The sequence below is a fragment of the Trichomycterus rosablanca genome, chromosome 1, assembly GCF_030014385.1.
Source record: "Trichomycterus rosablanca isolate fTriRos1 chromosome 1, fTriRos1.hap1, whole genome shotgun sequence".
In the NCBI taxonomy this organism is placed as follows: domain Eukaryota; kingdom Metazoa; phylum Chordata; class Actinopteri; order Siluriformes; family Trichomycteridae; genus Trichomycterus; species Trichomycterus rosablanca.
In genome coordinates, this window is record NC_085988.1 from 38,830,930 (window position 1) to 38,858,898 (window position 27,969).

The following is a 27,969-nucleotide window of genomic DNA, read 5'->3' on the forward strand; positions in this document are numbered from 1 at the left end:
GTGAAAAGTTAATATAATATGTAGAATGTAATATGTAGAATATAAAATACAGTTTTGGGTTGCATTTCATGAATATGTTGAGTGACAATGATTTTTTAAAAATACTCCCGAGCCCATGTGGCTACATTCATCACGATAGCATGACAGTACTGTCTGAGGGTTCCATGGTTACTCTCACTGAGGCGCTGGTACCGCCCTTGGCCTTTGCACTTCTTGAATCTTTTTATTATATTATAAACTGTAGATGGTGAAAGACCTACATTATTTTGCAATCTTGTGCTCAAAAACATTGTCTTTCACAAGGTTTGGCACAAACTGTGCATATACAGTATATGTATATTTGTAACTGTATGTATGTGTGTGTGTGTGTGTGTGTGTGTGTGTGTGTGTGTGTGTGTGTTTTCCCTGGTTTAGTGTATCTAATGTCTTAGCCAGAGGCAGAATATTTGCATATTGGATCTTTAGGGACAGCCAGAAAATAAACGTGTTTTAAAGAAGAGTTTAAATTTAGTTTAAATACTTTTATATTATATTAGTCGTTAGTCAGGATGCACACGAAGTGAAATCTGACCACCATGTTATCCAGTGTATTCTTCTTAAATGCCCAGTTTTTCCAGTTCAAGTTATTAGATTGAGCATGTGCAAAAAAGACTGCAATGCATTATGTATGTTTCTGTAATAATCTGAGATTATTAATTTATTTAAAAATGTTTTGTATATGTGGTCTAAAACTATTTCTTACAGCAGGTGAATTTATATTAATAAATCCCAACACATTACAACATTATAATTCACATAAAGATGTATGAATGACTAATTATAAAAAATCTATAATATTTTTGGCAAATGTGCATAGATGTGTGCAGGTAAAGTTATGTGTTTTTCCCCTAGGCTTATGCTACAATTAAATTTGTAAATATTTGTGAAAGGTTTTGTAGAGTAGTAAATATGTAAACTAAGTACCTTTATAGATTATAAACTATTATAGTTTATATCAAAAATATTAACTATGATCTGATATGTGGAATATGCATGTTTAAACCAAAATGTTTGGGTTTTTTTATGACTGCTGTAAATGATCACTAAGAGTGTGTCAAACAGCAAATTTGACTATGTTAGTAACCATTTAATTCTGGTCAGGGTCACCTTGGGTGCCATTGGGAATACACCCTAGAAAGTCACACACCAGTCACTCACATTGCACCAGTCATTAACACATTTACTCACACCCAGAGACAATATAGAGCAGCCAGGTCACCTTCTATATGTATTCAGGGGTGGGAGATTATCAGACTACCTGGCGTTATCCCACACAGACACATAAAGAACAATATAAACTCCTTAGAGAATAAATCAGAGGTAAGGGCAGATTTAGCAGGTTGAATTTTTGCATGACATATAATCATATAAACAGGAGGTGATATTATGTTTTATAATGAATTTTAGGATGAGATTATAAAACTATTTTAATCTTTTAATTGTGGCTTCATAATAATATTTGTATAGATTGTCTTTAGCCCCTGACAGTCAATCAAGAAGTGCTTGATTTGCATCATATTTTATACTTTGCACTAAAGCATTTGCTTTATAAGTAAAGTTTAATTTACATTTAAAGAAACATAATGTTTTTATGTGAAACTAATTGATCATTTAAACAATTCCACTATATATTTAATAACAAGTACATTTATTAATATTTTAGAGTAATATATTGGTCATAAGTAGCTGATACTTACAGTATGTGTTTTATTTATTGCACTTGTGATTCCGTCAATTGGGTGAACTCAATTCTATACTGTGCTCCTTTTTAACCCTTAATAATCAGGGTTAATACAGTTTTAAATTCTACAAATATATTAATCAAATATTGACTTTTTAACAATGTTTTGTGAAGCTTTTTTATTAAAATATATATTAAAAAAAACATTTTACATGTTTACATGTATTCACATTGTTTTCCTATTTTGCTAGAGTGTGTGAGTAAGGGAGCATCCTGTCTGCGTGAGTATATACGTCTGTCTGTATCTGCATGTACAAAAAGTATGTTTATTTTAATGCCTGTCAGTTCCTTTCAATTTCTTTTATGCCTTTTTTCCTAAAACCAAACAAAAAGGTATACATTTATTCACATTGCACATATGTATCAAAAGCTGATAGTAAGTGCAGACTGGTTTATAAAAAATGAGTACAGGATTATGTTTAAATGGTACATAAAGATGTAAATGGGACTGTCCTAGTATCTATACTGGCTTTTATATAACCAACAAAGCTTGGTACTAAATATGGTCTGACTCTCAAGATGTGTATGATTTCCTGACAATAAATCATATAAATGTGCACTAATTTAGCATTAACTGTAATATTGAGAAAATGCATTCACAGTTGATTTTTCATGTACTCAGAGGTAGTTCTGGCACAAATCTTATACTAACGTAAGTGGGTAAACAAATTATTTAATACTAAATTATTATTGTATATTAAATTGGGCTCCCAGGCTACCTGTGTGTGCTGTTAATTATAAGTAAATGTTTTAGTGTGTGTGTGTGTGTGTGTGTGTGTGTGTGTTGGCTTTTGTGTCGTCAGTAAATTGTGGTGCTGAGAGTTTTAAAAAAATTTTCTTGCAACAGATACATTTTCTTTTCATCCAAAATAATTATTTATTTTTGTTGCTTATACTTTTTATTAAATTGGTTGTAGGTTTACTCATATACAACTGACTCTCATTGTGTAAAATAGTGTATGTGCATTTATCATGGACTCATGAGTACATGCTGGCTATGTGATTTGTAACCAGGGCTTCTTTCAAACCTCTTTCATGAGAATTACATGTAGTGTTTAGTACAACTACACAATTTAAAATAACCTTTAGTTTCAAATGAGTAAGTCTCATGTAGTATTCAACGATCAGCTCTCCATGTTTGAGGCAAACTACTTGGTTCAAGAAGTGTCACTGTAAAACGGTTAGCACTTGGGTGCGTATGGATGTAAGAATCTAAAGCATGTCAAGTGCAGATCATATTAGATCATATTAATAGGAATAGGAACATAAGAACATAAATGCAAGATCATATTCATAAATAATGGGGGGAAAGATTGTGGAGAGGATCATCATCATTAAAATGATTTTCTTTTTATCTGTTTGTTTGCACTTTATTAATAAGACAAACTCCCATATTATAAAGAATTATATTCACACTTCTCCGACAGCTAGTTCTAGAACATGTGGTGTATGATTTAAGGTAATTTACACTAAATTAAGCCTGACATATACAGTAAAATGTATGCATATCTGCTTTTCTCATGTACGCAGACCTTACTCTGTGTTATTTCTAATTATGACTTTTTCCTGAAAATGTCACTCACAGTGTTACTATCAAAACACATACATTTAGGTTCACTTCATCTGAAAAAAAAAACACACAGATCAAGTACATAAATTTACTATATACTTGAAATCACGTTTTATTAATTTAATCTGTTCATGTTTTTAGGCACGTTTTAAACCATGCTGAAGAAGACGGATTGTTCACACACTTCTTAAGGATATTTTAGCTGATTGATCAAGCTACAAGGGGACAGAGGCATAACAGGTATTTAAACATTTGTTTTTGGAGTAATAGTTGGATGTTATTGAATTTGTCGTTTACTGGGAATTTGATCATTTTGGTTCCATGGCATTTCTAAAATACTAAAGTTTAGAAGATATATTTGAAAGAATATATTAAAATGAAAGAAGATTCCTGTAAAAGTTGTTACTTTGTTCAAGCAGTTTCTATATATTTATAACTGGGATGTGACAGTTGCCCACACAGTCTATTAATTGAAAAGTCACTAGATTTTGCCAAAATCAAGCTGTAAAAGAAGCTCAGTTGTAGTTTTTGCATCTTACTCCAAAAAGTAGAAAGTTTAGTTTTGGTGGCATTTAATTATTAGCAGGATAAAGAAATATACCCAAGCTGACCACTATGAATAGACATTTCATTGACATAAGAACTCAGGTGTGTGTGTGTGTGTGTGTGTGTGTGTGCGTGTGTGTGTGCGTGTGTGTGTGTGTGTGTTTGTCTAGGGTTGTTGGAGTGGATTAAGGTGTTAGGTTTAAATATGGTGCTTTGTAGTTTATATGAATAAGTGAAGATTGTGTGTTCCAGTGTACAGTTTTTTTTTAAGGGTGTATGTGCATATGTGTATGTTTGCAAGACTATAGAGTGTTGATGTAGTTTAGTCTTTTAGGGTTTAAGTTTAAATATAACTGTGCAATAGGTTATATAAGTAAGTAAATGTGCTTTGTGATTTTGTTTAGTATGTACGTGCAAACGTGTTGTGCTAATATTAGTGTATATACTATTAGTAAGTATACTATATGGTCAAAAGTACATAAGCTTCTTGGTCATCATAATCCAAACCATGGGCATTAATATGGAGTTAATATGGATGATCTGTATTACTATAACAGCCTCTGCTGTTCAGGCAAGGTCTCCTACAAAATTGTGGAATGTGTGTGAAAAGTTGTGCCCATTCATTTGAAAGAGCATTTGTGAGGTCAGGCACCGATGTTGGACAAAAAAAGCTTAGCTCATAATTCCATTCCAACTCATCCCAAAGGTGTTGAGGCAGGTCACTGGTGTTCCTCCACAGCAAAGTCATCAAAACATGTCTTTTTGTATCTTGCTACATTAAATTATAAAATGCTAAAACATAAGCACACATTGTTTATATAAAATAAATAAAACAGGTATAGTCTGTAACTACAGTACATAATAACAGGATAAGTGTGGGTAAAGGCCAGTGAGTGTTAACAGTATTAAAATTCCCCAGCGATGCTGCTATGTACTTAATACAATAACACCAGAATATCACACACCACAAATGTTATTACAGTACTGATAATGACCACTCATATAATTTCTGTTTAGTAGGGGTTCTATGGGGGCTCCTTTTTATTGGTGAATGGCATAGGATAAGATGCATTGACACAACAGAGTAACAGCTGAACTAGAGTTAGTAACTATACAAAGTGCATTTGTAGGTGTAGCTCATAAAATGGCAGATAAATGTATGTATAAGGGAGATCAACCAAATAAAGTGCTTTGAGACTGTATGTATGTATATATTTGTAGGGGTGTTATCTACTTAGAGATGGTTGTTTAGTAGGTTAAATTAAAAAGTAACATATGGTTCATTACTCGGTTTAAAAAGGGTATTTTTGCATTTACGTATGTGTACATATGTATGCATGATTGTGAGACTATCAGGGTAAGGTTGTACCTAAATATCTGCAGAACTATCTAGACATGTGGTTTAGTGTAAGGTATATGGTAAACATAATTGTGTACTATGTAAGAATACATTGAAAGTGTGTGTCCAGTTTTTTTTTAAAGGGGGGTACGTACACATGGGTGTATGTTTTAGTTTGTGAGAGCACTGTTGTGTCTGTAAGTGTGTGTTGTTTAGTCTACTAAGTATGAAGGTGTATACTATGTATACTGGTCTAAACCAAAATAAAATATGAAGTGCACAGTCTGTGTGCATATCAGTAAATTTCCAATGAGTGGCTGAAAGTCAGTGAAGGATAATATTTATAGGGTACGTATTTAGTGTACCTGTTTGTTGTGGGTCTCTTAATGTCTGTTGACTGTTGGATCATCAGAGTGTGGTACGTTTCAAAATGAGCATATCTGAGACAGTTTGTGGGCAGAAAACAGAGGGTATTATAAAGGAGTGCCAACATTTAAAAACTGAAAAGAAGAAACAAATGATCATTTATTGTAGGTGCTCTGTGGGAATTATAGTACAATTCTCTTCATGGATGAAAAGAGTGACCTATCAGAGTGTGTAAAATGTATGATAATTGTAACGTAGCAGCTACTAAAGTAGTTTGGCAGCTGACCCATGTTAAGAGTTTTATCCGTCTGTGTTGCCATTTAGGCTGGCAGAAAGGGCTTGATTGACAATCACCTGCTTCTCGTAAGCTGCACCTTGCTTCAGGTTAATAAATAACATGTTCTCCCTCTCACACTTGCCATCTCCTTTGTTGGCACACCTTCTTTTTGCTGTATCTATGATACTGAGCCGCTTTCTTAGTTTTTGTGTATTTTATTTATGACTTTGTTTCCGTTATTTTGGCCACCCTCTTTGCGTTCGTCCTCTTTTTTGTGTGTGGCTTTTTAGCCACAGTATTGTTCTACCTTGGGTAAAATCATTTGCACTTGGGTTCCATTTCATTCTTGGTTCAGTACTGAGTTGTGACCTGCCCTGTTACAGGTAATATTGCTGTACTGTTGTTTCAAATAGCTTTATGTTTAGGTTACCTTGTGCGCTTATTGTTTTTACAAAAATATATTATTTACAGCTGTCTGTGTGTTAGCTGGTTTTTGAGTTGAAATACAGATGCAGATGTGTAATGAGTGAAAAAAATGATTATATAGAATATTTTAAAGCACAGACCCGATGTTATAATAATAAAGAAATTGTAAATGTACCTAGGCTATTTTAATCAGACCTTGTACTGGCCATTAATTGGTGACTGGGACTTTAAAGCTTAGTGTTAAACATTTTAGGGTGTGCAAGACATGGGTTTTAGAGTTTAGACACGTAAGCAGGAGTGGACATAGGTTACAGAGGATATAATGTGGGGGTGGAATCATGTTCTTTTCATATGTTCAGAGTTTGTTATGACCATGTAATTTGTTATTTATTAATTTATTATTTACAGTACTCATTTCTATCACTGTCGTTGCACAGATTAAAATAAATATATTAGTTTAGGTCCCTCCCAATAATTCTGTATGGATTTCTACATGACTTAAGTGTTTGATCTTGTCATTTTAAGCTGACAGTTGTGAGTTTATTTGCATGTTGTAAGGTTGTACCTAAATATCTGCAGTACTATCTAGACGTGGTTTAGTGTAAGGTATATGTTAAACGTAATTGTGTACTATATAAGAATACATTAAAAGTGTGTGTGCAATTTTTTTTAAAGGGGGTTACGTGCATATGGGTGTATGTTTTTGTTTGTGAAAGGTCCCTCCCAATAATTCTGTATAGATTTCTACATGACTTAAGTGTTTGATCTTGTCATTTTAAGCTGACAGTTGTGAGTTTATTTGCATGTTGTAAGGTTGTACCTAAATATCTGCAGTACTATCTAGACGTGGTTTAGTGTAAGGTATATGTTAAACGTAATTGTGTACTATATAAGAATACATTAAAAGTGTGTGTGCAATTTTTTTTAAAGGGGGTTACGTGCATATGGGTGTATGTTTTTGTTTGTGAAAGGTCCCTCCCAATAATTCTGTATAGATTTCTACATGACTTAAGTGTTTGATCTTGTCATTTTATGCTGACAGTTGTGAGTTTATTTCTGTTTAGATAACATTTAAATACTAAGATAATTTAGTTGTTAATGCTGTTATTGGTGAACTGGTAGAATACACAGAAGCATGTATAGAATTACGGCAGGCCCAAGTAATCTTGTGCTTGTTATGTTTTCACACGGAAATAATGTCATTTTTGAGGGTTTCAATGGTTGCACACAGCCATGATTATTGTCTGCCGTGCATTTGCTGTGATGCTGTGAGTCTGCACATACGTAGTGTGTGTGTCTGTGTGTTTGTAAAATTTAGTCCTAATTGTGTGTTAAGTGTATTTTAAGTTTGAGTATTATTGATTAGTGTAGGAAAATACGTAGTTGATTTAGGTTAGGCCTGGGAGTATTCAGTGCTCCCAGGGAGTACTGCTTTGAATTTATTTCTGTTAGATAACGTTAAAATACTCAGATTATTTTGTTGTTCATGATGTTATGGTGAGCTGAAAGAATATACAGAAGCATGTACAGAATGACATGGATTAGGAAATAAATGAATTGCAGCAGTGTGTATATTTTACGTTTCTAATCAAGAGTGTAGTGCTGAATGTTCTCAAAACAGATGTTAAAAATGATAGCAGAATGATCCGTGTAGCAGTCACACCACCTTATAATGGTAACATGTTTGTAATTTTATTTGCCTCCCATAACATATGACTCCCATAACATAAATATGTGCATCTATTTATGCTGTTACATGTTCTGGCCATGCTGTTGTTATTGGGAATGTATTGCATCTTTACTTAAATAAATCATATTGTTTAATCTGACATTGGTTGGACACAGAACAGTGTTATTATAAATGTGCCAATTAGGGCCTTTCTTGATAGAATGGGTTATTGTGCATTTTCAGATCGTGCAAGGCGTGTTCTAGAGTTAAGCCACATGGCAGGAATATATGGGTAGGTTACGAAAGATTACTGAATGTTGTTAAGAAGTGTTTTTATTTTATTTTATTTCTTCTGAATTAATGTTTGGCCATACACATTAGTCATATGTTTATTATGTACATTAAGTTTGCTCTGACTATGAGATTTGTGATTGTGAAATCAAAGTAATTTCTTAGAGTATCATGCTTAGTTTTGTAAATGCCATTAATAGGACACAGAAACGGTGTGTTTACATCACACAGTCCTAAGGAAATATGTCAGTGTAGGATTCTCTCAATAGGCAGGTATAGATTCCTCTATGTATAAATGTGCAGTGTACTGCTGTCAGTTTAAATTGACCATTACGAAAAATCTAGGTTTAGGAAAACATTTAATTAATGGAAAAATTAAGTTGCCATGCTGTTACTGGTAACAATTGTATATGAGCATGTCCACAGTTACATATGGACTACTGATTACATATAGACAAGTTTGTTGTTTGTGTACTCTGTGTCTTGTATGTTTTTTAATGTAGTGTATTAATTTCAACAGTGTGTTTTGGCTGCTGTATTACCAAGAGTATGGTGCTGCACGTTCTCAAGATGTCTGATTCAGAATTTTGACACAGACAGAGATGTCTATGGATGAATAAATTAACCTTTTTTTTACTATTTTTAACTATTTTCTTTTGACTAGGACTTTAAAGCCTTTTCATTAGAATAACATGTAGACTGCAATTGGTAGGACATACCAGATCACTTCATATAGGTTTAATTAAATATTTCAGGTTAGGGTTTGGTTAGATATAGATTTTTTTCCACGCCTAACATGTATGCCCATGTCATTATTTCAAGTTGACCCTTATAAGCCATCTCTGTTCAGATAAACATTTTGTTGTGCTGTTATAATGTGAAATGACCATTTTGAGAATGACGTAGGGATTATTTGTTACATATAAATAGGTTTGGTGTGTGTACCAGCTGCTGTGTGACCGAGACTGTTGTGCTGAACATTATAAACGTGTGTATCAGAGTTCAGATACAGACGGAGGTAGAATAACGTATCATGTCATGCAGGAATTGCCCCACTTTATTAATTTATTTTCATTTTTACTATAAATAAACATTATGTACAAATTTGTAATTTATGCATTTCTCATTTTCTCTGACCATTTTCTGGTCATGACAATGTCGTAAGAATTTGTTTCTATACTTCAAAGCTCTTTGAGCATCTTTAGGTCTCTTTGTCATTCTCGTTGTTTAAAAACTGGAACTGCTATTAGTTGGACATACAAATCAGTCTGCTCCTTTTACACAGGTTTCAGAGAATATGCTTAAGACTCCTAATGATAGACAGAGTGTATATATCATGGAGGTGAACATTTATAAAATGCACAAGACAGGGAAAGCAGCATTCGGACACAGGCACAGTTAATGAGTGGATGAGTTTAGTGTTTGTAGCAGAATTGTTGTTAGTACAAAAAAGAGCAACATATTTACATCACATATTTAATGTAATATGTTAGTATCTGCTTTTGATTAAATAAAGTTTTCTTTGGAAAAATGTATCTAAAATGTATGGTGTGGCTGTAATTGTAAACTGCCCCTTACAAGCAACTTCCATGTAGATAAAACTTTACTGAATTACTAAAATTATTCTGTTGTTAATGCTGGTATTAGTAATTACATAAATTGGTGTCAAAATATTAACATGCTCAGAATTTTGGCAGGCCTATTCTATAATATAAAAGAAAGTTTGGGCGTGTAATCTTGTGTTTGTTATGTTTTAGTTAATGTTAATGTCATTTTGAGGGCTTAAATGGTTACGCAGAGCCATGATTATTGCCTGCCATGCATTTGTTGTGATGATGTAAGTCTGCACATATGTACAGTGTGTGTGTGTGTGTGTGTGTGTGTGTGTGTGTGTGTGTGTGTGTGTGTGTGTGTGTGTGTGTGTGTGTGTGTGTGTGTGTGTAAAATGAGTCCTGAGTGTGTGTTAAGTGTATTTTAAGTTTGAGTATAACTGATTAGTGTGAGAAAATACATAGTTGATTTAGGGTAAGCCTGGGAGTGTATAAAATGCTTCTTATAACAAAAAAATATATACTGTTTAACTGTATAATGTACAACAAGATAAATAACACGTTTAAAGGTAAAGTCCACAGCTGGATGTGTCAAATGTGTAATTATTTCTTGTTTGGCATATTTAGACAAAAAGCAGTGTCAATTTGTCGAAACAGTTTTTGCTACTGTTCAATGGCCATAAAGATATTTTAAAGTTGTACACTTGTATGTGCATGTTTGTGTATGCTTTTTCTATATGTGTTTGAAACTGACAAAATAATATTTTGTATTGTTTATTACTGGTCTTATTTTATGTGTGGAATAATGTTTTCTGTTTTTTTTTGTTTATATTGTAGGCCTATCTGAATGTCTTAACTGGACGTTTTGGAAGTTATGGATTTGCACAAGCCTGAAAGTTGGCATATAAGCAGGTAGCAATTTAGAACCGTGTATGAATTAATATTAGTAACATTTCTATTATAGACTGTGAGGCTATGAACATGGCTACACGTGTAAAGAAACCATTTAGACTTTAGGTAACAACTAGATAGTTCTTTTTGAACAATCCAATTATATACAATACAATTATATTTGGGTGTGTAAAATTTACTGTAGGGTTTTTTTATGTATCGCTTGTTTAATTTATAAAACTTAAATAAAATGAGAAAATAAGCTCTCAACTCTTAACTGAAACAGATTTATTTAATTTACACTTAATTGATTTAGTTCCTGCTCTTTTATTAATATATTTTTAGATATGGATTAAGGTGATTTAACCTGTTTTGAACAATAAAGGTGTCAGTTTTTACTTTAAGTGCAAATATGAGTGGTTTTACTTGTATAGATACTCTGCACGACATTTTCAGATCATTTGATAGCTTGATTTATAAGTATATGGTAAATCGTGCTAATGTTACGACTAAAAAATCCTGTGTATTTTGTTTACAGACGGATGTGAAGAAAATGTGCACTGGGATTTGGATTTCTGCCTGTTATATATACATCGATGGCATCTGGTTAATTAAGGAGCAAATTAGCACAGTCAGGTATTTAAGTCTCTATACGGCTGCAGCGTTTGAAGCAAGAGGTATATTATAGACGCAGTAAATCCTTGTTATTTATGAATGCATATAATGCTTTTACTACGTTTCAAATCAAGGTCGAATGTATGTAGTCGAGTATGGGTTATATGCTATCCTTTGTTCTGAAGTATAAGTAAGCTTGGTTTTGGCTTGCTGGGTCATGTCTGCGTGTGTATGGCGTGTTTGGATGCACTATACTCATGACATGAGCAGGAGATGATGTGTTATGACCATTTGATGTGGGACGTCTAGTCGTATAAGTTATTACACAGAATAGCAATGTGGTTTCTGAGCAAATATATATGTACTTGTAGTATTAGGATACGTTTTTATGGAATTTATGCAATTCAAAGCAGCACATAACACATACAGCACATAGTTAATATGTTACAACTGTGCTATATAAATACATAGTGGTTTTGAGGACTATAGTTTGTTTAAAGGGTGTAAAAGTCGAAGGAGTCGTTTGAGTAGTGCAACGGTGCTGAAAATCTAAAAAAAATAAAAATAAACGTGTGGACCATTTTAACAAGCCACAACTGCTCCTAAGTAATATTTTTTATTTATTTGGAGAAGGTGTACATACTTGAAGTAATTCTATGGTAAACAATTTTAAGTATTTATGCGTTGTCGTACGTTTAACACATTTCTAATTTACTATTAATTCTGTCTCTGCATACATTATCCAAAATGCATTTTAATGAAAGACACACACAGATAATAAAGCTCCTGTAGAAAATAAGGTGAAAGCATTTGAATAAAGAGGGCTGTACGTGTGAGTGTATCGATACTGTAGGTGTGGTGAAAGATGGGTGTCAGGTATAGCCTTTGGGTGGAGACCTTTCTAAATACGAATGATTTTATTTGACATAAAAATGAACACGAAGTGGACATCAGGGCCACTCGTCTAAGCACGTCATGCAAGCCAAAAATCAGTGTTCAAAAATATATTTCAATGTAAAATGTTAGTTTCATTGCTGATCAGTGAGGATGCAGTGAATTAGGAGCTTTGCAGCTTATATGTACAGATCAGAGACAACAGAACAAATGAAACTTTTTACTTCAGACAGATTGATGATTTATTTTAGAATGATATGCACACGCAGTGGAAGAAAACATCGTATACTCACCTTCACACACTATATCCCAAACCCTAGACAGAAGTATTATATAAAAAATGAATTGTAATTTTTTAAACTGTACGTCTACTAAATGTGCTAAAATGTTTAAAGCTGAAAGTGTTGTTCTTAGAAGGTTATATAAATGCGGAAGCAGTGTTACTGTATATTTTAGTCTGTCGTGTGTGTGTGTGTGTGTGTGTGTGTGTGTGTGTGTGTGTTAAGATCGTATGGCAAAAAAAAGGTTTTAATACACCAGACAAAATTGTTTACACCTGTCTCTGTACCTGTGTATTATGTGTGAGCATTACCAAATTTAATTAAACGTTCATAGCATTGAATTAGTGCTAATGCAATCCACAATTCTGTAAATGAAGATCTGTTATTTATGTGGAAATTACTTACACATTTAAGTTATGGAAATACAAGCTTTATTATATGAGATGTTTTTTGTGTATTGTTCTATTTTGACATTGAGTCAGTACCATGCCCTTGTCTAACTGCTTTACTTGTTTACGTTGCTGAAATAAAAGGTTGTCATTATTTGCATTCACTGGATTGTGTTTAGGTGTCTTATTTTATCACACCACAATTTTTAACTTAATACATACAATGAAGATTTGATCAATTAAATGTACAACAGATCCATTTCTATAAATATGCGTCACTACCAATTTGTCTTTCAGTTTACTTAGTTTGGCCAGTTTTATTGGTATAATATAATGTATTCCTATTGAACTGATGTCCACATATGAGTCAAGTAAAAAAATCTTGTTTTGTGTTTTCCATATGCGGATTTTTACTGGAGAAAACTGACACAATAAATACTTGGTTTACATTTTCACGTTTACACTTGAATAAAATATACTATATTTATGAAGTAATTAGGCTGGAGGACATTTGTGTTAACGTAATATGTTTTGTGTATAAACACTGGGATTTAGGTACATTTAGTGCAACTCTTTTTTTAATGTATAAACTTCAAGCTGGGGCAAACAAAGTGATAACCTGATTGATGAAATAAAATACTACATTATAAAAGCAGCATGATTCAGTTATTTCACTTTTTTTGTACTATTTTGTACGTAGCTGACAAATTCCAAGTGTTTCTAGAGCATTCTGAATCCACATATGCTTGTATTTTAGGTTAGATGTCAGGACTCGAGTTAGTACAAAAATGTCTACTAAATCTCTGCTGTGTAACCAAACCAAAATATGAGACCCGACGAGCTAAACAGGGTGACAGCGAGTGACATACAGACACACACTGTAAACCTGACAGCTTTCTCCATCCATGCCAGATCGATTTCTATCAGTAGGCGAATTTTATGTCTCGTAACCTAAATAATTCACCGTCTATAGCTCAGAGTTTACATAACGCCTGGCAGGCTCTTCCGTATTTGTAAACTCCAGTTATCACTATTTCTCGCGAGATTTTAGGAGCGCGTCTCTGGTCTTCGTAGTTTTTTGACCGTCACTTGTTGTATGCAAACCTGTACAGCAAAGCAAAACGTGTCTGCATTGTTGTTATTGGGGAGGATTTCTATGTTTTAAAAAAAAGAATGTATTTTTAGTCTGCTTTTTAGTTTGTTACAGAATACGCGGTTATATCTTCAATGAATATCGCGTGAGTCATCAGCGAAAAAGCGGTCGTGAATGATTATAAATGGCATCCCTGTGAACGAATCGTGTCATTCTGTGGCTACACAAGTAGGCGGGTGAATAGACTCGAGTCTAACCAATCGCTAAAGAGCACCATTCATAAAAACTGCTATTCGGGAAAACGTGGATTTGAAGGTTTCGTAATTCTGAGCGAAACACAGAACCTGTTGTGAATGACAACCAATAAAATGCTCCGATTGGAGCTCGGCTGTAAAGCTTGTCCAATCGCGTTTGGGTAGCCAGTTCTTTCGACCCGCCCTTTCCGAACCTGAATGAGAAAGGAGGTCTAATGACTGACGTGAGAATGAGCCAAAGCGGAGCGAGTTACTGCTGACAGACACGAGGCTCAACCAATCAGCGGCGCGTGTGGGTGGGCTCAGGTAGGCAAGGAGTAGGCGGGGTGTGCTTCAATCTGGATAGACTAGTATGTTAAAGGAGTTGTGGGGGTGTGATGGTACAACCTGCTTATAAAGGGGTTCGCACGTTGTGGCGTTAAATCAGTGCAAAACGCCTAATTTTCTGGGTCAGACAGCACGCTCGCCAAACCGCGGACACGGAGCTGTTTAACGTAGTGGAGATGTTGCAGCGTGCCGAGACTCCTCTGTACTGGGTCGGTGCAATAACCACGGCCTCGCTGGTGCTCTGGCTCCTCTACCACATCCTCACCGGCTTCAGGATATGGGTGCTGGGAAATGGAGATTTACTCTCCCCTAAATTGGGGAAATGGGCAGGTGAGTTCAGTTCCTGGTTTAATTCATTCGCTTTAACCGAGAGGCTTCAGTAAGTTCGTCAACAACATATGAATGGATGGCAATTTTGAATGATCAATTCAAAATAAACTTTCATTCATGTTAGCTGTGCCATTAATTTACGTTTTATTATGTGTATATATACACCAATACAATTAGGTTTTTTTGTTGGATTTCAAATTTGTAAGAAAAGACTGGTGTATTATTAAAAACGAGCACAATATTCACATAAACGGTCCAGAGGCTCAGGGTCTCAGGTTGACAGATTACGCCATACCTCCATGCGCACATAATAGCAGGGTCTGACTCACAGATGAAGTCAGACTAGATCAGTGCTGCAAGTGCCAGCTCATAACACTTCACCTGGCATTATTAACTTTGTCATACTAACTGGATAAATCAGCCAATCAAAAATAATAATAATAATAATAATAATGCCTTTATATATTTGGACGTTAACACAAATGAGCGGTGTCATCATTATAATCATTATGGCTGTAACTATTTTCCTTATTTAATATCGTGTAGAATGCTACCATATATTTAATCGGCCTAGTCTGACCCAATTATGTGTTGCTTGTTTCTGGTTCAGATCTGGTTGAGGCGCGTCTTTCCAAACGCGTCGGTTTTTCAAATAAAAAAGCAAGAGTTTGAACGCCTACTGGGCTACTTATGGTCAGATTTGGCGACTGCACCAACTTCACTCGCTACCCAGGGGAATCTTGGTTGGTTTTGGCAACGTGACGCAGTTTAAAACGCCAATCCTAATTATAATGCGGGTCCATACCACGTGCGGCTCTTGATAGTCCTAGTATACATTCCAAGCATACAAGTTCAGGAACACGTTTAAGACCCTTCGACATAGCCTACATAGTAAATAAAAACACACTGCGTTGAATTAAGAACACGTCTTAGCTGAGAGCCATTTAGAGTTCAGACTCCCCCTCAAACCCACCAAAAGCCAGACATGGTCTTGGCCTAGAGCACTGAGAACTGGTGCTTGAAGGTAACTTGTACCTTGGCAGCCCACAAGTAACATCAGCGCGTTTTGGAATGATGACAAGTGGTCGCACCACTCCCTGAAACGCTGATTCCGGGGACCAGTTCGACTCGTCCTGCATTTTATTCTAGTGAACGTCATGTACAAAGCATGTTAAGTGCAGTTGAGTTGGGGGTGACTCAATGCAGGTGGAAGGCGAAACGATTCTCTTCCTGTAATTCCTGCAGCGCCGGTCCTGTCACATTGAGCAACAGCCAGTTTCAGCTTTGTTCCTCCTACAACTATGTACCTTCACCTCATATATGAAGTGCATGTCCGTTATAATTATCTTTAGTTACGCAACTGTCTACATGCTTGTTACTTGCTTTAATGTCAGACAGCGTTTAGTTCAGTTAGCAGGTAAAGGTATCGATTCACCGATTCCAGGCGTTGAGAACTGACTCGACTCACAAATCCCTCTCCCTCTCCCCAATCTAAAGTTGGAAATTAAGCACAAAGCAATGTCAAACATATGCTGCCTTTAAAATAAGTATTAAATTGCTCCTGTTCTTTCTTTTTGAAGCACCAGTACAATTTCAAATTTAGTTTTTAAAGAAAACTGATACATTTTATAAACTTACTGCATATTACATGACAAAGTTACTTCAATGACCAAGTTTAAATTTTAACAACCAAAATGTCTGACTTATTTGGACCAATTTAACCTTTTGTATCCAACACGTTAGAATTGAGTAATTGATTAAACTGCCTTTATTGCTATTTAAACCATAAGTAGGGGCACGGTGGCTCAGTGGGTAGCACTGTCGCCTCACACCAAGAAGGTCCTGGGTTTGATCCCCAGCTGGGGCGGTCCGGGTCCTTTCTGTGTGGTTTGCATGTTCTCCCCGTGTCTGCGTGGGTTTCCTCCGGGAGTTCCGGTTTCCTCCCACAGTCCAAAGACATGCAAGTGAGGTGAATTGGAGATACTAAATTGTCCATGACTGTTTGACTGATGAACCTTGTGTAATGAGTAACTATCGTTTCTGTCATGAATGTAACATGACGTTAAAATCCTAATAAATACATTTATACCATAATCTTTAAACGTCGTGTTATTTTATCAGGGATCTAAAGTCATGTCCCGAGCCAAGAGTTAGTGTATCATTTATAAAGTAACTAAGAAATATAAACATAAAACATTAGTTTGCAGTGTTTTGCACATTATTGTTTGTACAGTAGAACTTTATCATGTACTAGCGTAGATCGAGCACTGGCTAAGCTGTGGGTTAAGATGCTATAGGTGTACCTACTGAAGGCTTACACTATTCAGCCTCACAATCCTAAATCCAATATTTAATGTCTTTGTAGATACTTATCACTTCATAAAACATTTTACACCACCAGCAATTACACCATGTGCAGTATAGGATATGTACATGTTGCAGGGTCTAAGTCTTGATGATCACCATTATTTAACATTACTTAACAATCCAATATGACTATTTTAATAAAAGTAACTGCAGTGTTAACATTTTAGGTGTACTTATATTTAACTTTCTCAGATGCCCACATCCTACCCATAATTCCTGAAATAACCACCAGTTAAGAATTATTACTCCAAAGAGCTTTTTAGTTCTATTCAGACATGTTATTTAAAAATACAGGTGCATTGGAATTGTTAGAATGTTCATAACAGTTATGGATCATTGACATAAAAGTATAATAATTGTAATGTATCTTATTTTAATAATGTATTTAAATGAATACAATACATTTGTATGTGTATGAATCAAATGTACAGTGTATCACAAAACTGGGTACACCCCTCACATTTCTGCAGATATTTAAGTATATCTTTTCATGGGACAACACTGACAAAATGACACTTTGACACAATGAAAAGTAGTCTGTGTGCAGCTTATATAACAGTGTAAATTTATTCTTCCCTCAAAATAACTCAACATACAGCCATTAATGTCTAAACCACCGGCAACAAAAGTGAGTACACCCCTTAGTGAAAGTTCCTGAAGTGTCAATATTTTGTTTGGCCACCATTATTTCCCAGAACTGCCTTAACTCTCCTGGGCATGGAGTTTACCAGAGCTTCACAGGTTGCCACTGGAATGCTTTTCCACTCCTCCATGACGACATCACGGAGCTGGCGGATATTCGAGACTTTGCGCTCCTCCACCTTCCGTTTGAGGATGCCCCAAAGATGTTCTATTGGGTTCAGGTCTTGAGACATGCTTGGCCAGTCCATCGCCTTTACCCTCAGCCTCTTCAATAAAGCAGTGGTCGTCTTAGAGGTGTGTTTGGGGTCATTATCATGCTGGAACACTGCCCTGCGACCCAGTTTCCAGAGGGAGGGGATCATGCTCTGCTTCAGTATTTCACAGTACATATTGGAGTTCATGTGTCCCTCAATGAAATGTAACTCCCCAACACCTGCTGCACTCATGCAGCCCCAGACCATGGCATTCCCACCACCATGCTTGACTGTAGGCATGACACACTTCTCTTTGTACTCCTCACCTGATTGCCGCCACACATGCTTGAGACCATCTGAACCAAACAAATTAATCTTGGTCTCATCAGACCATAGGACATGGTTCCAGTAATCCATGTCCTTTGTTGACATGTCTTCAGCAAACTGTTTGCGGCCTTTCTTGTGTAGAGACTTCAGAAGAGGCTTCCTTCTGGGGTGACAGCCATGCAGACCAATTTGATGTAGTGTGCGGCGAATGGTCTGAGCACTGACAGGCTGACCCCCCACCTTTTCAATCTCTGCAGCAATGCTGACAGCACTCCTGCGCCTATCTTTCAAAGACAGCAGTTGGATGTGACGCTGAGCACGTGCACTCAGCTTCTTTGGACGACCAACGCGAGGTCTGTTCTGAGTGGACCCTGCTCTTTTAAAACGCTGGATGATCTTGGCCACTGTGCTGCAGCTCAGTTTCAGGGTGTTGGCAATCTTCTTGTAGCCTTGGCCATCTTCATGTAGCGCAACAATTCGTCTTTTAAGATCCTCAGAGAGTTCTTTGCCATGAGGTGCCATGTTGGAACTTTCAGTGACCAGTATGAGAGAGTGTGAGAGCTGTACTACTAAATTGAACACACCTGCTCCCTATGCACACCTGAGACCTAGTAACACTAGCGAGTCACTTGACATTTTGGAGGGAAAATGACAAGCAGTGCTCAATTTGGACATTTAGGGGTGTACTCACTTTTGTTGCCGGTGGTTTAGACATTAATGGCTGTATATTGAGTTATTTTGAGGGAAGAATAAATTTACACTGTTATATAAGCTGCACACAGACTACTTTTCATTGTGTTCAAGTGTCATTTTGTCAGTGTTGTCCCATGAAAAGATATACTTAAATATCTGCAGAAATGTGAGGGGTGTACTCACTTTTGTGATACACTGTATGTGTTTGTTTTATGACCCATTTTCAAGTAGATCTTGCTAATTATATTGTCAAGAAATTGTGTAGAATCGTCACCTCTAGAGTATACTTACTACCAAGGAAGTACTACAAATGTCATTTGGCTTCTTTTATTATTTACTAACAGGTTTTGTGTTTAGCTATACCAAAGGACATAAAATTTAGGTCTGAAAGTCTTTAAAAACACTAACATACAATGCAATACAATCATGCCAAACTATATTTAGGGAATATTATCTAAATAGATGTTTGAACTGAATAAAAATGCATTAAAATGCATTAATCACAAAGCATCTATTGTAGAATATTGTAATATATGCCATTAATGGAATTATTTTAAGAAAGCAAAATGCACAGTACAGTTACAATATATCACGATAATCATATTAAATAATGGTGTATGAATGAGAACATCAAGACTTACACCCTGCAACATGTACATATCCTATACTGCACATGGTGTAATTGTTGGCAGTGTAAAATGTTTTATGAAGTGATACATATCTACAAAGACATAGGAGGTTGTGGGTAACAAGCAATGAGGTGTATGTTTCTGCGGTGGAAACTGTCCGGTCAATCATTTACTTTCAGAAAGAAGATTGTACTTAGTTAGATTTCAAAACGCAGGGTGGTTTTTTTTATCATCTTGCACAGCCTGTCTCATCCAGACCAACAAGTTTCCCCCTCCCAGCAGGTTTTTCTGAATAATAGTCTTTTTTTAAAGAGTAACCCCCTGTTAAAACATATTGCCCAATATGTAGTACAGTGCGAATCGTTTTACTTTGCCTTTTCATTTTGCAGTAATAGTGTAGTGATCTCTGGTATGATACTAAAGCATAAAGATTAATGTTTCTTTATACATACAGTGTATCACAAAAGTGAGTACACCCCTCACATTTCTGTAAATATTTTATTATATCTTTTCATGGGACAACGCTATAGACATGAAACTTGGATATAATTTAGAGTAGTCAGTGTACAGCTTGTATAGCAGTGTAGATTTACTGTCTTCTGAAAATAACTCAACACACAGCCAATAATGTCTAAATGGCTGGCAACATAAGTGAGTACACCCCACAGTGAACATGTAAAAATTGTGCCCAAAGTGTCAATATTTTGTGTAACCACCATTATTATCCAGCACTGCCTTAACCCTCCTGGGCATGGAATTCACCAGAGCTGCACAGGTTGCTACTGGAATCCTCTTCCACTCCTCCATGATGACATCACGGAGCTGGTGGATGTTAGACACCTTGAACTCCTCCACCTTCCACTTGAGGATGTGCCACAGGTGCTCAATTGGGTTTAGTCCATCACCTTTACCTTCAGCTTCCTCAGCAAGGCAGTTGTCATCTTGGAGGTTGTGTTTGGGGTCGTTATCCTGTTGGAAAACTGCCATGAGGCCCAGTTTTCGAAGGGAGGGGATCATGCTCTGTTTCAGAATGTCACAGTACATGTTGGAATTCATGTTTCCCTCAATGAAAGGCAGCTCCCCAGTGCCAGCAACCCTCATGCAGCCCAAGACCATGATGCTACCACCACCATGCTTGACTGTAGGCAAGATACAGTTGTCTTGGTACTTCTCACCAGGTCGCCGCCACACATGCTGGACACCATCTGAGCCAAACAAGTTTATCTTGGTCTCGTCAGACCACAGGGCATTCCAGTAATCCATGTTCTTGGACTGCTTGTCTTCAGCAAACTGTTTGCGGGCTTTCTTGTGCGTCTGCTTCCTTCTGGGATGACGACCATGCAGACCGAGTTGATGCACTGTGCAGCGTATGGTCTGAGCACTGACAGGCTGACCTCCCACGTCTTCAACCTCTGCAGCAATGCTGGCAGCACTCATGTGTCTATTTTTTAAAGTCAACCTCTGGATATGACGCCGAACACGTGGACTCAACTTCTTTGGTCGACCCTGGCGAAGCCTGTTCCGAGTGGAACCTGTCCTGGAAAACCGCTGTATGACCTTGGCCACCATGCTGTAGCTCAGTTTCAGGGTGTTAGCAATCTTCTTATAGCCCAGGCCATCTTTGTGGAGAGCAACAATTCTATTTCTCACATCCTCAGAGAGTTCTTTGCCATGAGGTGCCATGTTGAATATCCAGTGGCCAGTATGAGAGAATTGTACCCAAAACACCAAATTTAACAGCCCTGCTCCCCATTTACACCTGGGACCTTGACACATGACACCAGGGAGGGACAACGACACATTTGGGCACAATTTGGACATGTTCACTGTGGGGTGTACTCACTTATGTTGCCAGCTATTTAGACATTAATGGCTGTGTGTTGAGTTATTTTCAGAAGACAGTAAATCTACACTGCTATACAAGCTGTACACTGACTACTCTAAGTTATATCCAAGTTTCATGTCTATAGTGTTGTCCCATGAAAAGATATAATGAAATATTTGCAGAAATGTGAGGGGTGTACTCACTTTTGTGATACACTGTACATACAGAGTCTATTATGTTCAGTCAACAGGAGACCTCTTCTGGTCAACTTGAGTAATGCGCAATAGTTGGAAACTCCACAAACCGGTGATTCAGGTTAAACTAGGTTCGAATGTGGTCAAGTTTTGTTCAAGTGTAAAGTGTTGTTTTCGTAGGCTTTATTACTACTTGTAAACCAACCTGTCGGGTGCAGTAACGGATGTTTTTAGTATTGGCCTCTTGTAGTTTTCAATCAGACACGTTTTTATGACGTGGTAAATCACTTTGTGCTCAAGATATTTTACTTCGTCATTCTGCAATACCAACTTTATGTAAACACATCAAATTATCAAAAAGACTACAAACGTGACTGCATCTTAAAGTCCAAAAACAATCAGTGGTATTGCCTTTAGCCTAAAAACGATTGGGCAGACACTTTATAACCATTTATCATTTTTTGAAGGATATTTTAATACTCATACCAATTAGTGATATACAGTGTATGGGCAAATATGAGTGTACACCTGACTATAGATGTATTGGACATCCTATTCCAAAACTGTTTGCATTAATATAGAGTTGTGAAACAAACCCTCTTTGCCATTTCTACAGCCTTGACACTTCTGAGAATGTGTTTCACAAAATTTTTAAGTGTGTCTATGAGAATTTGTGCCAATCATAAAAATGTTCAGTGTAGTTGAGGTCAAGGATGGAATTCCTTGCAGTGTGCACATGGAAAGCCCTTTCCCAAACATTTGCCACAAAGTTTGACACAATTTTATAAAGCATATCTTATATAACTGACATTTTATGAATGTCATTTTTTGCAGAAACGTAAAATTTAGGAGTGGTTTTGACATAATTCTGCTCATATAGTGCAAGTTTGTACATTTTTCCTTAATTAAAACAATAAATTAACAATACATTTCATGATCTATTTTTGATTATCTAAAGATCAAGCTGCACTAGTACTAATCTCAAACTATTACATTAATCAGATCAAAGTGGTTATGGCATGCCACTGACAGTTAGTGTTTATATAAGTGTTCCAGTTGATCAGAAAATATAGATTTAACATTTCAGACCAAAATTGGCCCTTGTGCTGTTACTTTATATTGGGTCAGTGCTCCCGTAATTAACACCATTACCAAAAGCAAGTAAACAGAGAACAACTGTTTGTAGCATTTTAGTCATGTGAAAATGGGGTAAATATTTTATTTGAATACATTTAATTCGGTGTGACTTCTATTAGAATGTTTATGCTGGAGAAATCATGCCTCCATTAATTTAAAGCCCAGCCCTAAAATTTTTCCAGACAGGGTAAAGTTATATAAGGATGTCACTGACCTGAAATCTTGTTCAGTTATATTAAGACTGCGTGGGCTGTGAATGGTAATACTACAGGGCATTTGCTCAGATGCCATTCTTTCACTGGTCTCAAAATGTTTAACCCTGAGCTGTTGAACCCAAAATGTATTGCTTTTAGCTTATTTCTAAATATTTTATTAATTATCTAGTTTAGGAATATCAGTATGTGAAAATACAGCTTTTAAACATGATTTAGTTTTTAATTGTTTAAGTAAGGACCAGTTCTATATTATGTGAATAGGTAAAATCCCATTCATGTAAGGCAAAGCTGCATGAATGAAATGTATTCCCTTGTGTCTGTCAGTGAATGTCAACCGTCTCTGGCCGTGTGCTTGTGAATGTAAGCGCAGTGTTCTGTGAATGAGAACAAAATGTGGCTGGCTCCTGTACCAGTGGTGGTAGAAGTGCTTTAAGGCAGAGGGGGCTGGATAGATGCTGGGGGCTGCCATTACAGAGAGAACAGGGTAGCTTTTCCAAGTGTGCGCAGCCATTCATGTGACCAACACGCTCACTGTCATGTGCTGCAGAGGGATGCTGGGTAAAAATCTCAAACCTCCTTTACTGTCTCCTCCTCGTCTCTCTCTCTCTCTCTCTCTCTCGCTCTCTCACTCAATCTTCATTAAACCCACCCCCTTCTCTCTCACTTGTTTGCCCTCCAAGACCCCCTCCCTCCCTTTTCTGTTCTGTCACGACTCAGTCACTTTTATTTATATATTTCCAGTAAAGGGAGGCTTCCATCTGGCGTTTCCCTTTAAAATGGCTTTATGCCTTTGCAATAATGTTATGTTAGTCTAGTTTTGTAGACTTGTTGTATATGCTTTATAGCGACTATTCATGGTGTCATGGTAAAAAAGTGTGCATGTTTACTCGAAAGTACTCATGGCATCTACAGTATGTAGTGCATGTAGTCCATGTCATCTGCATCTTGACATTTTGAGCCTGAGGCAGACGTTAAAAACTGTCAGTTAATGAAGGATGTCATTTAGCTGTTCTTTATAGCTGTCTTGGGTCCAGCACAGTTTGGTAACTTTTCTGCTTTAGTTAAGTAATGAGTTGATGCTAACATTCTTGTTTTTACTAATTGTCATACAAATAATACTGATTAATGATTAGATTATTGTTTCCTGTTTTCAACTTACATTGTTTCACACAATATAATATAGAACTGTAATAATACACCACATAAAGATTCTTTAATGAACAATAAGTTATTATTTTAGATAATAAGTGTATGTGTGTTTACACCCCCTCAATAAGTCAAAACATTAGGACTACCCACTATACATTGTCACCTGCTGAGACATGGACTCAACAAGACATGTAAAGGAGTCTTGTGGTATTTGGTACCAGGTCCTTTAACTTGTGCACCTGTGTACCCTGATGCCATCTCATAGGATTCGTAAGACCAGTCAACCTTTTTTTCCTCATAGCTCATAGCTCTGATGCCTGCATGGACATGGGCACTTTGACTGGCCTGTGATTATTCAGCCTCATACACAGAAAGGTTTGATGCATTCACCTCTTTACTAGTATTAGAATGATCTGCAACTTGAACCCCAGTAACTCCTCTGTTGGTCTAGACCAGACTCAATAGTCTTCATGTTTTCTGGCATCATTGGTCTGAGGAGGGACAAACCTTTTGGGTGGTCAAAACTCAATGTCTGGATACAATGTCTGTGGATACTCGCCAAGGCTGCCTGTGAACACCTCTTGCTGTTTCGAAGATACTTCAATCCAGTTTTTTGGCCAAAATGATCAAAGTTACTCAGGTCTGCTGCATTCAGCACATGCACTACAAATAACTACTATTAGCCCAATATTTAATATGTGTATGTGGCTTAAAGTGTATGTATATACACCGATCAGCCATAACATTAAAACCACCTCCTTGTTTCTACACTCACTGTCCATTTTATCAGCTCCACTTACCATATAGAAGCACTTTGTAGTTCTACAATTACTGACTGTAGTCCATTTATTTCTCTGCATGCTTTGTTAGCCCCCTTTCATGCTGTTCTTTAATGGTCAGGACTCTCCCAGGACCACCACAGAGTAGGTATTGTGGTGGTGTGTGTTGTGCTGGTATGAGTGGATAAGACACAACAATGCAGATGGAGTCTTTAAACACCTCACTGTCACTGCTGGACTGAGAATAGTCCACCAACCAAAAATATCCAGCCAACAGCGCCTTGTGGGCAGCGTCCTGTGACCACTGATGAAGGTCTAGAAGATGACCAACACAAACAGCAGCAATAGATGAGTGATCGTCTCTGACTTTACATCTACAAGGTGGACCAACTAGGTAGGAGTATCTAATAGAGTGGACAGTGAGTAGACACAGTATTTAAAAACTCCAGCAGCGCTGCTGTGTCTGATCCACTCATACCAGCACAACACACACTAACACACCACCACCATGTCAGTGTCACAGCAGTGCTGAGAATGATCCAACACCTAAATAATACCTGCTCTGTGGTGGTCCTGACCATTAAAGAACAGGGTGAAAGCAGGCTAAAAAGGTATGTAGAGAAACAGATGGACTACAGTCAGTAATTGTAGAACTACAAAGTGCTTCTATATGGTAAGTGGAGCTGATAAAATGGATAGTGAGTGTAGAAACAAGGAGGTGGTTTTAATGTTTGATCGGTGTATATATTATATACACTACACACACATTATGTGCATACACATATACAATTACTGACTGTAGCCCATCTGTTGCTCTGTGCACTTTGTCACTTACCTGTACCCTGTTTAATTGAAATGGAGATGGACGTTCTCAGCACTGCATTGACACTAACTCTTAGGCCTCTAAATGTGCCTTTCCGAGTGCTATTTTCTTGTGTCATGCACAATGTGTGTTAATCTTCCCCTAGTATAAAAATCTCATAATTTTGTATTAAACATACTTATGCACACCTAAATTGCATCATACTGTGAATAATGAGGTGTTGGCATCATTGACTCTGTGTAATTAAAAGCGGTTTGACTGGTTTGGAATAATTGATCCTGCTTTTTCTACACCATATTTATTTTCAGTCCATTCTAATTTTGACTTGCAGGGAGAACAGAAATGTGAATTATTGTCTTTTTTAAAAAGTTGTAACTTCTCGGTACTATTCCTGACATTGTCAGTTAAAAAAAAACACCTTCATCTGAGTAGCAATGCTATTTTGGGTGTTGAACTGCTTTGCTGTGTAGTTTTTTTTTTTTCTTGGCCATGTGACAGGCTTATGCTATTTAAAGCGTGAGCTGCTGCTTTTGGCAGTGGGAGGAGGTGCACGAGTGGGTGTTTTAACATTCTGCAGAGGTACAGAGCCAGAGATAGACTAGCTCATTCATTTGAGGGGGATGCGACAGACTGCATATAGTCAAAGCCAGATTGAGGGTGTATAACTCGTATACCTTTACCCTGTTAATCTTGGATCAAAGATTTTACCAACCATTATGATTAGCTTTGTATTTTGTAAATAAAATAAATAAATACATCAGCATACAACCAAATGCTTAAGCACAAGCTAGGTCATTCTGCTGATCTTTTTTTGGTTAGGTGGAAATGCCCTGTTGAATGAAGCAGAATTCTGCAGTAAAGCTCCGAGTGCTGTTCTGGCACTAATGTAGTGCAGCAAGCACTCGGTGGTGAGCTGGGTTGCTGGGGAAAGCAGAGAGTGGGTGGAGGTGGAGGGGAACCGATGGATAGAGGGAGGGAGGGTGGCATGTTGTTGGTATTCAGGTGCAGTGGCTGTTCCAGACACGGCAGCTATTTTTACTCACTCCACTGCTTTTTTTAGCCTAGGAAGCAGGGCCAATGCGCCTGTGCAGTGCAGCGACAGTACATATTTCCGAACATAATGTTCGTGAGCATAACATGTGACCTCCATGTTGGAGTGGAAAGAAAATGAGAAAATAATTACTTTTCTTACAGCATCCTCGTCCTGTTTCGTCCACCCATCCCAACCTTATCAAGCAAGCCGCAGTTCTAAGTTGCAAGTAATATCTTAATCATTTGAAAGGTACACTCAAGGGGTGCTTCTATCACGACATATATCATTTTAAATTATGGTAACAGTACATGTCTGGCAATAGTAATTTTATAGAAAGCTGTTGGAACTGCTTTCTCATTTTTCTATTCTTGGTCAGATATACACCATATGTGATTACTGTGGTGTTCCTTGTAATAATAAATAACATTGATTTATTTGGAGTTCTCTGTAATTAAAATGTACTTTCCTCTGCTAAGTAAAGTACATTTCACTTGGTAAAAACATTGTTGCAGTTTATGGTACATCTCCAATTATCTAACCATTCAGCCCTAATACACACGCACCACATATACACATACAGACTCGTACATGCATTAAGGTAATGTCACCTTTTGTATGTAGCATGTCCCAGTTGAAGCATCAACATAAGGAGTACTCACATGGCACCCTGAATAGCTCCTCACCGTGGCATTGCTTACATGAGGGCAATGACACTCTCAGGGAAGACTGCTGTGGACTTGGTGGGGGGGGTGTTAGAGGAAGGGTCTATTAGAGAAGTTGCTTTTGAAGATTTTACACAGAAATCATTGTGCTTAACCTTTATAATTTAATTTTCAATTAATAAAACCATCCTTTGAACAGATGTGGAATTTTGCACAGTGCTATTTTTGCAAAGTATCAAGTTATTGGATAAGTTATCAGATGTGGATGCATTGCTGTACTTGTCAGCTAAAACTGGACTAAAAGTAATAGTAAATCAAATAACTTATATTGCATCTTTAATAAATCTAAATGTAAAATCAAAATCTGCTGCCAAAAATGTGTGCCACTTGCTAAAGTAATGTATCACAGTTG

General features: G+C 36.8%; 1 protein-coding gene and 1 long non-coding RNA gene across 2 annotated transcripts in view; both read left to right on the forward strand.

The window, feature by feature from the left end:
* Positions 1-1,941: 1,941 nt before the first annotated feature.
* Positions 1,942-11,475, forward strand: LOC134321077 (uncharacterized). The gene is made up of 4 exons (XR_010013787.1): positions 1,942-2,001; positions 3,492-3,590; positions 10,652-10,726; positions 11,244-11,475. It is a non-coding gene; the product is annotated as an uncharacterized LOC134321077 (long non-coding RNA).
* A 710-nt stretch (positions 11,476-12,185) lies between these two features.
* Positions 12,186-27,969, forward strand: part of hsd17b12a (hydroxysteroid (17-beta) dehydrogenase 12a) — a 31,710-nt gene continuing 15,926 nt past the window's right edge. The window contains exons 1-2 of the mRNA XM_063001287.1: positions 12,186-12,196; positions 14,686-14,888. Coding sequence (XP_062857357.1) covers positions 12,186-12,196; positions 14,686-14,888 — 214 coding nt within the window. The remainder of the gene's footprint in view (positions 12,197-14,685; positions 14,889-27,969) is intronic.